Source organism: Haematobia irritans, chromosome 4, assembly GCF_050003625.1.
Source record: "Haematobia irritans isolate KBUSLIRL chromosome 4, ASM5000362v1, whole genome shotgun sequence".
In the NCBI taxonomy this organism is placed as follows: Eukaryota; Metazoa; Arthropoda; class Insecta; order Diptera; family Muscidae; genus Haematobia; species Haematobia irritans.
The window spans coordinates 121,347,179-121,364,066 of NC_134400.1; the positions used below are offsets into that span (position 1 = coordinate 121,347,179).

General features: G+C 34.9%; 2 protein-coding genes across 2 annotated transcripts in view; one reads left to right on the forward strand and one right to left on the reverse strand.

The window, feature by feature from the left end:
* The window catches only part of LOC142235747 (uncharacterized), a 63,406-nt gene extending 47,311 nt beyond the window's left edge, over positions 1-16,095 (forward strand). Inside the window, exons 6-8 of the mRNA XM_075307005.1 lie at positions 2,544-2,661; positions 15,424-15,489; positions 15,577-16,095. Coding sequence (XP_075163120.1) covers positions 2,544-2,661; positions 15,424-15,489; positions 15,577-16,050 — 658 coding nt within the window. The 3' untranslated portion in view covers positions 16,051-16,095. The remainder of the gene's footprint in view (positions 1-2,543; positions 2,662-15,423; positions 15,490-15,576) is intronic.
* On the reverse strand, positions 1,926-2,744 carry LOC142236082 (uncharacterized). The gene is made up of 2 exons (XM_075307336.1): positions 2,420-2,744; positions 1,926-2,348 (listed from the first exon to the last, which is right to left on the reverse strand). The coding sequence occupies exons 1-2, from the start codon at positions 2,429-2,431 to the stop codon at positions 1,926-1,928; spliced, it is 435 nt and encodes a 144-aa protein (XP_075163451.1). The 5' UTR covers positions 2,432-2,744.
* Positions 16,096-16,888: the final 793 nt, after the last annotated feature.

Sequence of the window (16,888 nt, forward strand, 5' to 3'; positions counted from 1 at the left end):
AGGTGTGCCACAAATGGTGAGTATCGGTCCATGTTTTGGTATAGCCCCCATATAGACCGATCTCCCGATTTTACTTCTTGGGCTTCTAGAATCCGAAGTTTTTATCCAATTTGCATGAAATTGGAAATCTGGAGGTATTTTCGGGCCATAAAGAGGTGTACCGAAAACGGTGAGTATCGGTCCATATTTTAGTATAGCCCCCATAAGAACGATCTCCCGATTTAACTCCTTGGGTTTCTAGAAACCGTAGTTTTTATCCGATTTGATTGAAATTGTAAATATTCTGGTATTTTAAGCTCACAAAAACGTGTATCGGATTAAGTTTTTATCGGTCCATTTGGTAATGCCTCCATATAGACCGACTTTACTTCTTGAGGGTATAGAAGGCGCACTGATCTTGAAAATTGCTTGAAACTCAATGTAAAATTACCAGATTTTACTTCTCGGGTGAAAATCTACAGATTTAAGTGTGTAAATATAACCATAGCGATAGGCGGTAGGCGATCACTTATTTACGTGTATTTCTTATGGGAAGCCCAAAATCCGCGACGGAATACCCTGACGGCTAGCGGCGTGTCGCTAAATTAAAACTTATTCTAACTCCTTGGCGAAAACTGGTATAGTGTTGCCATCGCTTATCAATTTTTTTAACTCACCACTAGGAATTGCTGGACACGTGTAGATTATTTTTTCTTGAAATAACAAGCCATTGTATGTTTTTATTCAACTTCATTGTTTAATATTGTCAAAGCATGCTGTATTGACAACAAAAACGCTAGGAAGCGTGAAAAAGGGAATTATTCGTCGTCAAGCTTATTGTATTTGCCGTTGCGGCAAAAATGTTTCGCTTACCGCCTATCGCTATGGCTATATTTACACACTAAGATTTCAAATCAAGACGTTATTTTATAATTTTCTTGCACACTTACAAGAGATGTTAATGATTCCTCTAAAACCCAAACAAAAATGGTTCTTATAAATCTAGAATCTGATATAGTCCTCATAGGTGAAATCTTAAAATTTATCTTCGGGAAGTGTCCTCAAGTCCTCCTGAAATTTCAAAGGAAACCCTAATATTTAGTTCATGGTGCTGGGTATTTAAGATTCGGCCCGGCCGAACTTACTGCTGTATATACTTGTTAAAATTTTACTTTGGCCGCAGTCGAAAAAATCATGCTCCGACTCTCGCAAAATCTTCAGACTCCCACCCTGTTCAATAGTGTCTTCAGAGGATCCTTGTCCGCTTCAAGACGTCAAAGTCGCCATTTTCGAACTTCGTGTAGTAGACAAACCGCAGACACGTTCTCAGTGCTGACTTTTGCAATCAATTTCAGGTTGATACAATTTCTAAACCGCTTGTCTGACTGCAAAGTATTCCAGTGACAGTTCATTTTATTTTTTACAAGCTTAGAAAAGCATTTTGATCTATTGCATTCAGAAATAAAGTTAATCGTGATGTAGTTATGCAAAAGGAACTCCGATGTACAAAACAAGCTAGACTGCGAAGAGCCAAGAAGTTGCTTCGCTTGCACGAAAGTGGCCAGTTCCCGAATTCGATTTTCTGCAAGGGGAAAATATTCGAAATTGAGCAGTTTTTAAACAAACATAATGATCGCTTAGTTTCGGAGATAAGATAAGTTTTTCATATACAAATTTAAATTGTATCAGGATTATCAGGATGGATTTTAAAACTTTTTGGGATAATTTTCTCATTTTCGTTCTACGACGCTTAGTTTAGGAGTTATTAGAAATGTATCCTCTATGCTATCTATAAGGACAATAAATCTTTGTGCTCATGACAATATTTTTGTTTGTTTTCTACATAACAATTAAAAAAAATTGTTTTTGGTAAGAGATTTATTCTAGTTTATATTTTGTCACAATTCAGTCTTTAGGAAACGCCATAGTCTGCATAATCTGTGAAATTACCAAACAATTGGACGTGGTGCGGCAGCATATGTCACAGGAGCTGTGTAGGCCAAAGGTGAGGTATAGGCCAAAGGTGAGGTATAAGCCAAAGGTGTAGCAGCAGCATATTTAGCAACAACGGGAGTTGTATAGGCAGCAGCAGCAAGGGGAGCAGCAAAAGTCTTGGCAACAACTGGGGTAGCGAATGGAGTAGCAACAGGTGCAAAAGCCTTGGTGACAATTGGAGCAGCAACAGGAGCAACAATTGGTGCAGTGGCTATTCCATTATAGTTGCGAGCCACAACTTGGCTACTGGTGGCGGTGACAAAAGGAGCTGGAGCAGCAGCAACTACAGCCGCTGGGGCGGTATAGGCCAAAGGAGTGCCGAATAAACCAGGCTTAGCGGAAACACAAGCAATAAGGGCAAAGACAATAGTAGCCTGAAAAAAAATTGTTTTTGAAAACAAAAATGTTTCATTAAAGTTTTAGAAAATTCATATTCAATACTTACGAATTTGAACATTTTGATGATGGGGATTGAAATCTTGCGACAGTTGATGATTGCTAAGGGTTGTATGGGTTTGTGATACCCAATCCCAGATAAGTCATTACTTTATATGCATTGACAATTCTAGCAATACAACGACGAGTACAAAAAATTACCCACTGAAGTTGACAGGTGACACATTATTTCAATATTTGGGCTATGGCCATGCCGCACCGATGCCCAGTAGCCAAGATCAACGATGTACGGTTAGAGCTTTTAATCAGCTTGAACCGATAATACAGACAAATAATTGTTAAGTTATTTTTTATGATAGCAGTACATTGGACGTGATTAGAGTTTTAAATATCACGGCTGGTATTTTCTGCTGGCCACTTGTGACATTGACAATGAAAACTGAAATACAAACTGAGTCAATAGAGTACTTCATATACTTGGGCTTGTGAGAATGGTATTTTCCACATTTGCCATAAAGGTCAATAACTCTAGCAATGTTTATATCTGCAGGAAAGAATTCCTCTTTCATTGGAAGTGGTAAATGGGCAATTGCTAATTTATGTCATTCTCGTAAAAACTTAAATAATTAGTACGTATTTATGATATATTCCAGACCCACAATAACATGAGAGGAGGATTAGTAGTTTAAGCAACAAATTGGTGTAGGTCAGTTTGCGTACACCCTCAAAAAAATCGCTTCTGTAACATATACCCCAAACACATTTTGCTTCAAGCATATATATTTTCAGGATTGGTCCAAACAAAATATTGTTTGTATTGTCAAACATATTATGTTTCACCTTAGGGCATACACTGCTAGTAAAAAATTTTAATGAAATTTTCTTTGTGTGGATATATTTTTAAGGCGCCAATTGGTTACTTGCATTATTTTACTTGCAGCATACTCTCTAGGTCTCTCTTTCTAAACACATATATATTTATAGGCTATTTCCAAATTAATATATGTTTGCATCTAAGCATATTATATTTACAAACATTTTATGTCCCAAACATAATATGTTCTAACATATTAACATATATGTCCCAAACTTGTTATGCTAGTTTATGAACATTATATGATTGCACTTCAAAATATTGTGTTAAGAAATTTGAGTACCAACCATATAATTTTTACACCCAAACATATGAAAAACAGGCTTTTTCGTCCGTGTAGGTTCATATTTCATTTGGAAAGTATGCAATCCAAACGTAAATTTACTCAAAGAGCCATAGTTTACAAATTGCAATTGAAAATCGTACTTCGGCCCACACAATTTGTAAGCAAATACGCTATACAATGGGCCATGTACCCAGTAAAAAATTTCGAAGTTGTTTCAAAGGCACAACTTTAAAGCCAAAAATCTTCGTTATTTGAACTACACTGGAAGTTCTTTTAATTCAATTTTTGATATTTTTATACCCTCCACCATAGGATGGGGGGTATATTAACTTTGTCATTCCGTTTGTAACACATCGAAATATTGCTCTTAGACCCCATAAAGTATATATATTCTGGGTTGTGGTGAAATTCTGAGTCGATCTAAGCATGGCCGTCCGTCCGTCTGTTGAAATCACGCTAACTTCCGAACGAAACAAGCTATCGACATCAAACTTGGCACATGTAGTTGTTATTGATGTAGGTCGGATGGTATTGCAAATGAGCCATATCGGTCCACTTTTACGTATATCCCCATATAAACCGACACTCAGATGTGGCTTGCAGAGCCTCTTGGAGGAGCAAAATTCATCCGATCCGGCTAAAATTTGGTACATGGTGTTAGTATATGATCTCTAATACCATGCAAAAATTGGTCCATATCGGTCGATAATTATATATAGCCCCCATATAAACCGACCCCAAGATTTGGCTTGCGGAGGCTCTAGTAGGAGCAAAATTCATCCGATCCGGCTGCAATTTGGTACATGGTGTTAGTATATGGTCTCTAATAACCACGCAAAAATTGGTCAATATCGGTCCATAATTATATATAGCCCCCATATAAACCGATTCCCAGATTTGGCTTGCGGAGCCTCTAAGAGAAGCAAATTTCATCCGATCCGGCTGAAATTTGGTGTATGGTGTTAGTATATGGTCTCAAACAACCATGCAAAAATTGTTCCATACCGGTCTTAATTATATATAAACCCCATTTAAACCGATCCCCAGATTTGACCTCCGGAGCTCTTGGAGTAGCAAAATTCATCCGATCCGGTTGAAATGTGGTACGAGGTGAAATTTGGTACGTTGGGCTAGTATTACATGGCCGCTAACAACCATGCCAAAATTGGTCCGTATCGGTCTATAGTTATATATAGCCGATCTTCAAAAACAATCTACCAAAATTTTATTTCTATAGAAAATTTTGTCAAAATTTTATTACTATACAACATTTTGTCAAGATTTTATTTCTGTAGAAAAATTTGTCAAAATTTTATTTCTGTAGAAAAATTTGTAAAAATTTTATTGCTTAGAAAGTTTTATCAAAATTTTGTTTCTATAGAAAATTTTGTCAAAATTTTATTTCTATTAAAAATTTTGTCAAACTGAATTATATACGTATTCAATCGGCTTTTTATACCCTCCACCATAGGATGGGGGGTATATTAACTTTGTCATTCCGTTTGTAACACATCGAAATATTGCTCTAAGACCCCATAAAGTATATATATTCTGGGTCGTGGTGAAATTCTGAGTCGATCTGAGCATGTCCGTCCGTCCGTCCGTCTGTTGAAATCACGCTAACTTCCGAACGAAACAAGCTATCGACTTGAAACTTGGCACAAGTAGTTTTTATTGATGTAGGTCGGACGGTATTGCAAATGGGCCATATCGGTCCACTTTTACGTATAGCCCCCATATAAACGGACCCCCAAATTTGGCTTGCGAGGCCTCTAAGAGAAGCAAATTTCATCCGAAATTTGGTACATGGTGTTAGTATATGGTCTCTAACAAGCATGCAAAAATTGGTCCACATCGGTCCATAATTATATATGGCCCCCATATAAACCGATCCCCCGATTTGGCTTGCAGAGCCTCTAAGAGAAACAAATTTCATCCGATCCGGCTGAAATTTGGTACATGATGTTAGTATATGGTCTCTAAAGACCATGCAAAAATTGGTCCATATCGGTCCATAATTATATATAGCATCCATATAAACCGATCACCAGATTTGACCTCCGGAGCCTCTTGGAAGACCAAAATTCATCTGATTCAGTTGAAATTTGGTATGTGATGTTAATATATGACCTCAAACAACCATGCAGGAATTGGTTCCTATCAGTCCATAATTATATATAGCCGCATATAAACCGATCGCCAGATTTGACCTCCGGTGAAATTTGGTACGTGGTGGTAGTATATGATATTTAACAACCATGCCAAAATTGGTCAATATCAGTCCATAATCATGTATAGCTCCCATATAAACCTATCCCGAGATTTGGTTTTGGAGCCTCTTGGAGGAGCAAATTTCATCCGAGTGAGTTGAAATTTGTTGATGACAGCCTTTCGTAGAAGTTTCTACGCAATCCATGGTGGAGGGTACATAAGATTCGGCCTGGCCGAACTTACGGCCGTATATACTTGTTTTTGTTTAATACACTGAAAAAAAGCATACTCGGTTCCAAAGATTTTGTCTTTACTTTAAAAAATTTGGTATTGATTCCGAGCCAAAGAAGCGGAGAATACAAGTAAGGATACTTTTAAGACACAATTCTCATTAAAATTTGGGTTTTGTGTACTTGCTTCTAGGAAGCAAATTTGAATTTTTCGCTTTTTCAGCTGTTTTCTTCATATGCTATCAAAGTCCTTTAAAAACGAGTTAACGACAACTTTATTTTCCAAATTAAGACTTGACTTCCAGTAGAAATTATGATATGTTTCAAGTAATAAACGTCTTTAAAATGAAGTGTTGAAAAATATGTCCTATATTTGAACGATTTTTTGCTTTGTTGTCAAGATGCAAAAAGGCAACAAATTTAAAGACAATTTCATTAAATTTAAAGAATTTTTCTGAAGTCAAGTTGACCTTAGCCCAAACATTTTTTCTTTCATGTTATGATACCCATTTTTAAGTGAAATCACTTAATTATAAGGATAATACGACTTCATTGAAAAGATTATCGACTTTTGAACAAGGAAAAAACTTTATGGTAGAGAATTGCGTCTTCCGTGCTAAGCAAAATTTGCATTCGTATCTTAAAGCCATGAAATCTTTGACCTCACGACAATATTTTTTTCAGTGCGCAAGCAATCATCATACGTTACGTTAGGTTAGGTTATGTGGCAGCCCGATGTATCAGGCTCACTTAGACTATTTAGTCCATTGTGATACCACAGTGGTGAACTTCTCTCTTATCACTGAGTGCTGCCCGATTCCATGTTAAGCTCAATGACAAGGGAGCCGAGTCCGAACGGCGTTCCACATTCCAGTGAAACCACTTAGAGAAGCTTTGAAACCCTCAGAAATGTCACCAGCATTACTGAGGTGGGATAATCCACCGCTGAAAAACTTTTTGGTGTTCGGTCGTAGCAGGAATCGAACCCACGACCTTGTGTATGCAAGGCGGGCATGCTAACCATTGCACCACGGTGGCTCCCATCACACGTTACGGCGGCCCATGCCATTACACTTCAGTTTTGGTGGCCAAGGTTAGGTTAGGTTAGGTTAGGTGGCAGCCCGATGTATTAGGCTCACTTAGACTATTCAGTCCATTGCGATACCACATTGGTGAACTTCTCTCTTATCACTGAGTGCTGCCCGATTCCACGTTAAGCTCAATGACAAGGGACCTCCTTTTTATAGCCGAGTCCGAACGGCGTTCCACATTGCAGTGAAACCACTTAGAGAAGCTTTGAAACCCTCAGAAATGTCACCAGCATTACTGAGGTGGGATAATCCACCGCTGAAAAACTTTTTGGTGTTCGGTCGAAGCAGGAATCGAACCCACGACCTTGTGTATGCAAGGCGGGCATGCTAACCATTGCACCACGGTGGCTCCCTTTGGTGGCCAAGCGAAGGCGTAAATTTTCAGCTGACCTTTTGTTTGTTTACAAACAGTTCAATTTTAATAGGCAAACACTATAACGCTAGAAGTCCATCACGAATAACTTCATTTCTAAATGCAATAGAAGCATTCTCAATATAAAATTTTGCTCTTGAAACATGTTTGGATTGCTCATATTCCTTCTCTGGATGTGGGTTTTGTATTTAGTATGATGATTTTTTTTTATATTTTTATACCCTTCACCACTACTGTGGTACAGGACAGGACAAATCGGACAAAAGGGAAACCTCTCCCCTCCTTCGCTCCACCCCGACTAGATATCAGAAAATCACGTACCCTACACTGAAAAAAAAGCATGCCCGGTTCCAAAGATTTTGTCTTTACTTTAAAAAATTTGGTATTGATTCCGAGCCAAAGAAGCGGAGAATACAAGTAAGGATACTTTTAAGACACAATTCTCTTTTCAATTTGGGTTTTGTGTACTTGCTTCTAGGAAGCAAATTTTAATTTTTCGCTTTCGCAGCTTTTTTTCTTCATATGCTATCAAAGTCCTTTAAAAACGAGTTAACGGCAACTTTATTTTCCAAATTAGAACTCGACTACCAGTAGAAATTATGCTATGTTTGAAGTAAAAAACTTCTTTAAAATAAAGTTTTGAAAACATGTCCTATATTTGAACGATTTTTTGCTTTGTAGTCAAGATGCAAAAAGACAACAATTTTAAAGACAATTTCATTAAATTTAAAGAATTTTTCTGAATTATTAAAGTCAAGTTGACCTTAGCCTATACATTTTTTCTTTCATGTCAAGATACCAATTTTTAAGTCAAATCACTTAATTATAAGGACAATACGACTTCATTGAAAAGTTTATCGACTCTTGGACAAGGAAAATAACTTTATTTTAGAGAAATGCGTCTTATATGCTAAGCAAAATTTGTATTCGTATTTTAAAGACATGAAATCTTTGACCTCACGACAATATTTTTTTCAGTGTATATACCCCGTATGGACTAACTTACAATAGAAAAGACGGTGGTAAGAAGTTTTAAGATACCTTGCCATCAGCAAGTGTTACCGCAACCCAATTACTTCGATTGTGTATTACAGTCTTTAGTACAAGTTTCTATGCAATCCATGATGGAGGGTACATAAGATTCGGCCTGGCCGAACTTACGGCCGTATATACTTGTTAATGTGTAATTTTAACTTTTTTGTCTCAAATAGGTTAATAACAGAGTACGAATTAATAAAATGGTACTAATTATTAAAATTTTGCCGAAAAAATGCTAAAGTCAGCCTAGAAAATTTGCGATTTTTTTTTAAATATTTGATGTCAAACGTTCTTATAATGCATTAAAAATCATAAAAAGTTTTAAAAATTACTTATTCGTCAAAATATCATAAAATTTCTTTATTCACATCCAAATCACTGGATTTCGCATCACACCTTAAGAAGTAATGAAAATTCAGTGCAACGGCTGTTGAAATTGTGGACATCCGTCCTATGACAAGCCCATGTTAAAATCATCGCTCCTGTGCCAATTTTGCACCAAAGAACATTTTCACTATTCTTTTGACGACGCTTTTTTTGCTGAGGAGCTCTTATTGTCATCAACACACAGTTATCACTGTAGCCATCAACGCACAAGTAACGTATACCATCAATTAGTTATAGACCACATTGTGGGTACACACAAGACGATTGAAACAAAACTTTATTTAAAGAAAACAAACCATTTTAGTCTTTTCTTACAAACGACGTACAAAATACATTTTTTTAAGAATAGAAATAATGCAATTTGAAAAATATACGGAGTATGAAGATTTTCCTGGAGTCTGAATAGGAGCCGGAGTCGTTGAAATTTTAACTACTCCGACGAAACCAAAATTTGAAAAACCACTTCATATTTTTGTAATTAAACAAATATTTCGATTAAGTTCTTCACTGAAGAATTGAAAACGAAGTGGTGGAATAAAGCTTTTTCTATAGCCCATATCGAAATATGTTTCAGACCATACAAAGTGTATTGATATGGGTGAAGTTCCATGGCTATAATTGTAATCGCCCTGGAAATTCCAATTATCTAGATTTGCTTTATGTCTATTAGAAGGTTAGAATTTGACATTACATTTGTAACATCCCATCAAAAAAAATTGGAAGTTGTTCCACAAACATTTCATCCCGGGATCTCCTATCGATTTTTTCACTTCCGATGCAGTCCTTTTGGACAAGTCTTAGAAAGTGTGGAATTAGGCCGTGTTAAGTGAAAATTTAAGTTTTGAACAATTAAATTTCGCAAAACAGAATAGAAAATCAATTAAAAAATTAAAAAAAATCATCCCCGCCGGGATTTGAACCTGTGGCCTTTTGACTTTTTCACTTCCATGGAAGTTCTTTTGAGAAGGTTTTGCAAATTACGATAATTTTTAATTTGTTGTTGTTATACCCTGCGCCACACTGTAGAACAGGGTATTATAAGTTAGTGCATATGTTTGCAATCCAGAAGGAGACGAGATAGACACATGGTGTCTTTGGCCAAAATGCTCAGGGTGGGCTCCTGAGTCGATATAGCCATGTCCGTCTGTCCGTGAACACATTTTTGTAATCAAAGTCTAAGTCGCAGTTTTAGTCCAATCGACTTCAAATTTGGTACAAGTATGTGTTTTGGCTCAGAATAGAACTCTATTGATTTTGGTTCAGATTTAGATATAGCTCCCATATATTATATGGCCCAAGAAGCCAGAGTTTTACCCTAATTTGCTTGAAATTTTGCACCAAGAGAACAATCAGTACTATAATCAGGTGTGCTTAATTTGGTTGAAATCTTTTCAGATTGAGATATAGATCCCATATATATCTTTCGCCCTATATCGACTAATACAGTCCCAGAAGCCAGAGTTTTAACCCAATTTGGTTGAAATTTGTTTTTTTGTGCCAAATTTTATTGAAATCGGTTCAGATTTAGATATACACAGTCTCACACAAGTTTACATACCCCTGAGTTTTTTACCTCTTAACTAAACCTGTTTCTTGTTGTTGTTTATAACCCACACCAAAAAATCTTCTTGAAAATTAACAAATACTTTGTTTTTCAAATTAATTTACTAAAACTAAAGGATATATATGTATATTTTTTAAAATATTATTATTTAAAGAAAATATAAATTTGTTAACCGTATGTAAACTTTTGTGAGACTGTGTAGCTTCCATATATATTGTTCGCCCGATTTACACTCATATGACCACAGTGGCCAATCTTTTACTCCGATTTAATTGAAATTTTGCACAGGGAGTAGCATTAGCATTGTAGCTATGCGTGCTAAATGTGGTTGAAATCGGTTCAGATTTAGATATATCTCCCATATATAGCTTTCGCCCGATTTACACTCATATGACCACGGAGGTCAATTTTTAACTCTGATTTAGTTGAAATTTTGCACAGGGAGTAGAATTAGCATTGTCGCTATGTGTGCCAAATTTGGTTGAAATCGGTTTAGATTTAGATATAGCTCCCATATATATGTTTTTCTGATTTCGACAAAAATGGTCAAAATACCAACATTTTCCTTGTAAAATCGCCACTGCTTAGTCGAAAAGTTGTAAAAACGACTCTTATTTTCCTAAATTTCTAATACATATATATCGAGCGATATATCATAAATAAACTTTTGCGAAGTTTCCTTAAAATTGCTTCAGATTTAAATGTTTCCCATATTTTTTTACTAACATTGTGTTCAGCGTTGCCAGAATTGTTTCACGAAAAACCGCTAGATTTGCCCAAAAAAATAGCTAAAAAAGCTAAAAAAAAGGCTAAAAAATGCTAAAAAAAATAGCTAGAAAAAAAGCTAATTTTTTTTGTATCAAAAGTCACATTTTTGATTGAAATTTAACAAACTTAAAGGCTTTATTTCACATACAATGCATATTATTTTCATTTTAATTCCACTTCTGTGAGACTGTAACAATATCTAAGGCATATTAGCTCTGTTTGCGTATTCGATACATTTTGATTACTATCACAAATTTTTTACTGGAAGTCCTTCGTTTTGTGGGAGCTACCTTCCCAACACCTCTATTTTATTTACTTGTTATTTTAAAATATTAAATGATCTAAGCATGCTTTGGATTTGGTAAAAAAATGATTTGTCATTTTTTTAAATAAAATTTTAGTTTGGATTTGAAATTGTGAAAAAATCGAAATACATTACTTTTATTTAAATTGTAGAAAATACCTATAGTTTACATTTCCCAGTAAAAACATTTTCCTTTTCTTCATGAGCTATCAAAGTGCTTTAAAAACGTGCTAACGCCAACTTAAATTTCCAAATTCAGACTCGACTTCAAGTAGAAATTATTGTATATATACGTTTTTAAAATAAAGTGTTGAAAAACATCTTCTATTTTTGAACGCTATTTTGGTTTGTGGTTAAGATGCAAAAACTCCTCACATTTAAAGACTATTTCATTAATTCTTCCTTCTTTCATGAAAACATACCCATTTTTAAGTTGAATCACTTAATTATAAGGACAAAACGACTTTATCGTCTTTTGGACAAGGAAAACAGTTTATATAAAAGAAATTCACAAATGCTATTATAACCAAAATTCGCGTTCGTATTTTAAGGAGACGACAATATTTTTTCAGTGCACAAAGCTATTCACATCTACTATTTTAATTTAGTAATATCGTAATAACTTTAGAATATTATAATAACATAAAAAGGATAAACGAGTCAAATGATAATATTCCCAATAATTTACTGACAGTTTATCTAACAAATTTGTATGGTAATAGTAGATTTAAAGTTTACGATAACTTTTATGTATATAATGAAAAAACTTTACAACAAGGTGTATTTGCTACAAAAATGCCCGCATAATGACTGGACTCATTATTACTGTTTCAACTGAGCTTTGAAATATGTGGAAACCCTTATACTTGCAGCAAGGCTTAGATAAAAACGCCGATTTATCCATATATCAATAGAAACATGTCGAAAATAAAAAAAGCCAAAAATAGCTAAAAGGGTCATGAAAAAAAGCCAGAAAAAAAGCTAAAAGCTAAATGCATTTTTTCCCCGCTAAACGTCTTCAAAAAAAGCCAAATCTAGCGGGAAAAAAGCTAAATTGGCAACGCTGATTGTGTTCCACCCTAGTGCATTAGCCAACTTAAATTTTGAGTCTATAGATTTAGTAGAAGTCTATCAAATTCTGTTCAGATCGAGTGATATTTAAATGTATGTATTTGGGACAAACCTTTATATATAGCCCCCAACACATTTGACGGATGTGATATGGTATCGAAAATTTAGATCTACAAAGTGGTGCAGGGTATAATATAGTCGGCCCCCCCCCGATTTTAGACTTTCTTTACTTGTTAATAAATAAAATAATGATATAAATACCCATCACAATATGAGCAGATATCAATAGTCTTCAGTATATGTATTTATAGACAAGTCAAGAAAGTTCAAAGTTGGACGGGGCTCATTGTATTATACCCTTCAACACATTGTGTACCAAAATTATTTATACCATCTCAAATCTTTTAAACGTGATGCGAGCTATATAAAGGTTTATATTCCAATATGAATGAATTTGAATCTGAACCGATGTAGTCAAAGTTATATATACTTCTGCAAAATCTATGTATGCACTTAAAATTTAAATCTAACATTATGGGACGAACACACAATTTTAGTAAAAAACAAATAAGGAAAGTCTGCAGTCGGGCGGGGCCGACTATAATATACCCTGCACAACTTTGTATTTAGATTTACATTTCGATAAAATCTCAAATCCTTCAAATTTGTTAAGTGCTTTATATAAAGTTTTATATTCCCATTAACCAATATTTAAAACTGACCCGATTTGGACAATATTTGGTCAGATTTCTAAAAAATCTTGGGCACAGTGTGGAGCTGGGTATAAATATGTGAAATGTTTCTATTTTTAGGCAATTTCGCAAAAATGCATTTATGATTTATCAGACAGATATATACTAGAGGTATAGGGAAATTTGAGTAATTTTTACAAGTTTTCGACTTAGCAGTGAGTATCAGTGACCATCAGTAAAAAATAAAATTTTGAGAAAATTTGCTATAGAAATAAAATTTTGAGAAAAGTTATTATAGAAAAAAATTTGACAAAATTTTCCACAGAAAATTTTGACAAAAATATCTGTAGAAATAAAATTTTGACAAAATTTTTTATTTCTATAGAAATAATATTTTGACAAAATTTTCTAAAGAATTAAAATTTTGACAAAATTTTCTATAGAAATAAAAGTTTGACAAAATTTTCTATAGAAATAAAATTTTGACAAAATTTTCTATAGAAATAAAATTTTGACAAATTTTTCTATAGAAATAACATTTTGAGAAAATTTTCTATAGAAATACATTTTTGAAGAAATTTTCTATAGAAATAAAATTTTTATAAAACTTTCTATAGAAATAAAATTTTGACAAAATTTTCTAAAGAATTAAAATTTTGACACAATTTTCTAAAGAATTAAAATTTTGACAAAATTTTCTATAGAAATAAAAGTTTGACAAAATTTTCTATAGAAATAAAATTTTGACAAAATTTTCTATAGAAATAAAATTTTGACAAAATTTTCTATAGAAATAAAATTTAAAAAAAAAAATTCTATAGGAATAAAATTTTGACAAAATTTTCTATAGAAATAAAATTTTGACAAAATTTAAGTCCAAGAAGTAATTTCGGGAGACCGGTCTATATGGGGGGCTATACCAAAACATTGACTGATACTCACCATTTTTGGCAAACCTCTTTGTGGTCCTAAAATACCTCGAAATTTCCAATTTCATGCAAACTGAATAAAATATACGGTTTCTATAAGCCCAAGATGTAAAATTGGGAGATCGGTGTATATGGGGGCTATACCAAAACATGGACCGATAGGCACCATTTTCGGCACACCTATTTGTGGTCCTAAAATACCTCTAGATTTAAAATTTCGGATAGCAAATACGGTTTCTAGAAGCTCAAGACCCCAAATCGGGGGGACGGTTTATATGGGGCCTATATAAAAACCCGGACCGATGTAGCCCATCTTCGAACTTAACCTACCTGCAAACATAAAACGAATCTGTGCCAAATTGCAGAACGATAGCGCAATTATTGAAAGCTATAACGTGATTACAACAGAAAGACAGACGGACAGATGGACATGGTTACATCGTCTTAGAAATTCTCCCAGATCAAGAATATATATACTTTATAAATACATTCGGAAATCGATATTTCGATGTGTTACAAACGGAATGACAATGCAGTATAATACCCCATCACCATTCTATGGTGGTGAGTATAAAAAGTACTGGCAACCGATGGACAATACATCGATTGATCAGTGTGCTACAGATTTTTTTTCGGAATAAATTCTCAAACATTTGAAAATCCCGCATCTTTAATTTGCGCTCTTAATATTAAAGTGAAGTTAATTTTTTAATATTAGGGAAATTTAGACTAAATTAAAACTAATGTTAAATTCGCCTTAGTGCCCCCATCTTTTTTGAGTGCATTTCACTTTTCTTTGAGTTCAGATCTTTTTTCAGTGGTTTATTAGATTTAATCTGAATCTGATGTCATCAAGAGTGAATTAAGCTTCTTTGTCGTCATAGTCTTTGCCAACAGCACATGCATGCATAGAAACCGAGTATATTTCTGTGACTAAGAGTTCTTTAAGGCCTTTGACTTCCTAGGTCACTTGAAACAAGGCTACTTGTGGTAAGAATTCAATTGGCATGCAAAAGCCAAACGCATTCGAGTGCATACCAACTCGTCTCATATTTGAATCATAAAGTTTATCTTCAGTTCGCTATAGCTATGGGTAGTGTGAAGTAATTTGGAAAAACTTACACGTACGATTTAATTTTAATGACAAACAAAAAGTAAAACATAAACCTAAATTATTTTTGTCACTTGGCATATTTGGTTAGTTTTTTCGAATATAAAATAATGCCCATTTGCAGAGCAAAGTATTCAGTTTTCAACTTAGGAAGAAAAACAAACCAAAAATTTCAAAAATGGTCAAATTCGTAAGTAGCTCATTTTTCGATCTCATACCAATTTATTTTTTCGTTATGAAAACTTAATATTGTTAATATTTTCATCCTAATCATTAGGTAATCGTATTGTGTGCTTTGGTTGCCTGTGCCTCTGCTAAACCTGGCGTTGTAGCTCCTTTGGCCTACAGTGCTCCTTTCGCTACCGCTGCTTATACAGCTCCTGTTGCAGCTGCCTATGCTGCGCCTTATGCTGCGCCTTATGCTGCGCCTTATGCTGCGCCTTATGCTGCGCCTTATGCTGCGCCTTATGCTGCAGCCTATTCTACTCCTTTGGCCTACTCTGCTCCTTTGGCTTACTCAACTCCCGTAGCTGCTGCATATACATCTCCCGTTGCTGCTGTGGCAGCTCCTTTGGCTTATGCTAATGCCCATTTGGATGCTGCCTATGCCAGCAGTCGTGTTGACATCAAACAAAACTACAATGCTGCCGTTCTTCCTGCCACTTATGCTGCTACTCCTATTGCTCCTGCTGTAGCTCCCGTAGCCCCAGTGGCTCCTCTAAAATATACCGCCGCTCCAGTTTTATTCTAAGGACATACCAATGTTTAATCCATTTGTAAATAAATGCTGTTTATGATTTTCCTAATTATGGTCTGTTTTTGATATCTACAAAGTCGACCAAACTTTTTTTGGTGTTGTTGACTTTATGCTCTTGACATAAGCATACACTGAAAAAAAAATATTGTCGTAAGGCTAAAGATTTCTTGTTCTTAAAATAAGAATGCAAATTTTGCTTACCATAGAAGACGCATTTTTCTGATATAGAGTTTTTCCTTATACCAAAGTTGATAAACTTTCAATAAAGTCAGTTTGTCCTTATAATGCGACTTAAATATGGATGTCTTCACATGAAAAATTTTGCCGTTAGAAGTTAGTGGAACACTAACTACTCGAATATAATCTAGTGTAAGATAATTGCGATCTACCTGATCAGATACCAATTCAATATGATACCAATTCAATGTGAATTGCGGAAGTATTCGAAGTGCGGAAGTATTCCTCGTTGTAGATTTCAGCCCGTCTAAAAGTTCATTAATGGTCGCAAGGCAATGGACGTACGCACGATATGTCGATTTATATTTGTCGTCTGCTGATTGTACTTCTTCCAGTCGAGCGTTTGATGACGAAAAATGAACCAGACACAAAGGCCAAACCGATTGAGAACCGGAAATTTTGGTGGCCATGAAACGATAAACCTCCTTTGGAAGCCATTCTTGGTTGACGCATGGTGAGTACGATGGTGCTGAGTCTTGTTGGAATGTACCATGTCTGCGGCCGAAAACTTTGTCTTCTTCAGTCTTTAGGACATCTTCTTGATAATATTCGGAGATCGATGAATACTAGCCGCACTAAAAAAAAGCATGGCCGG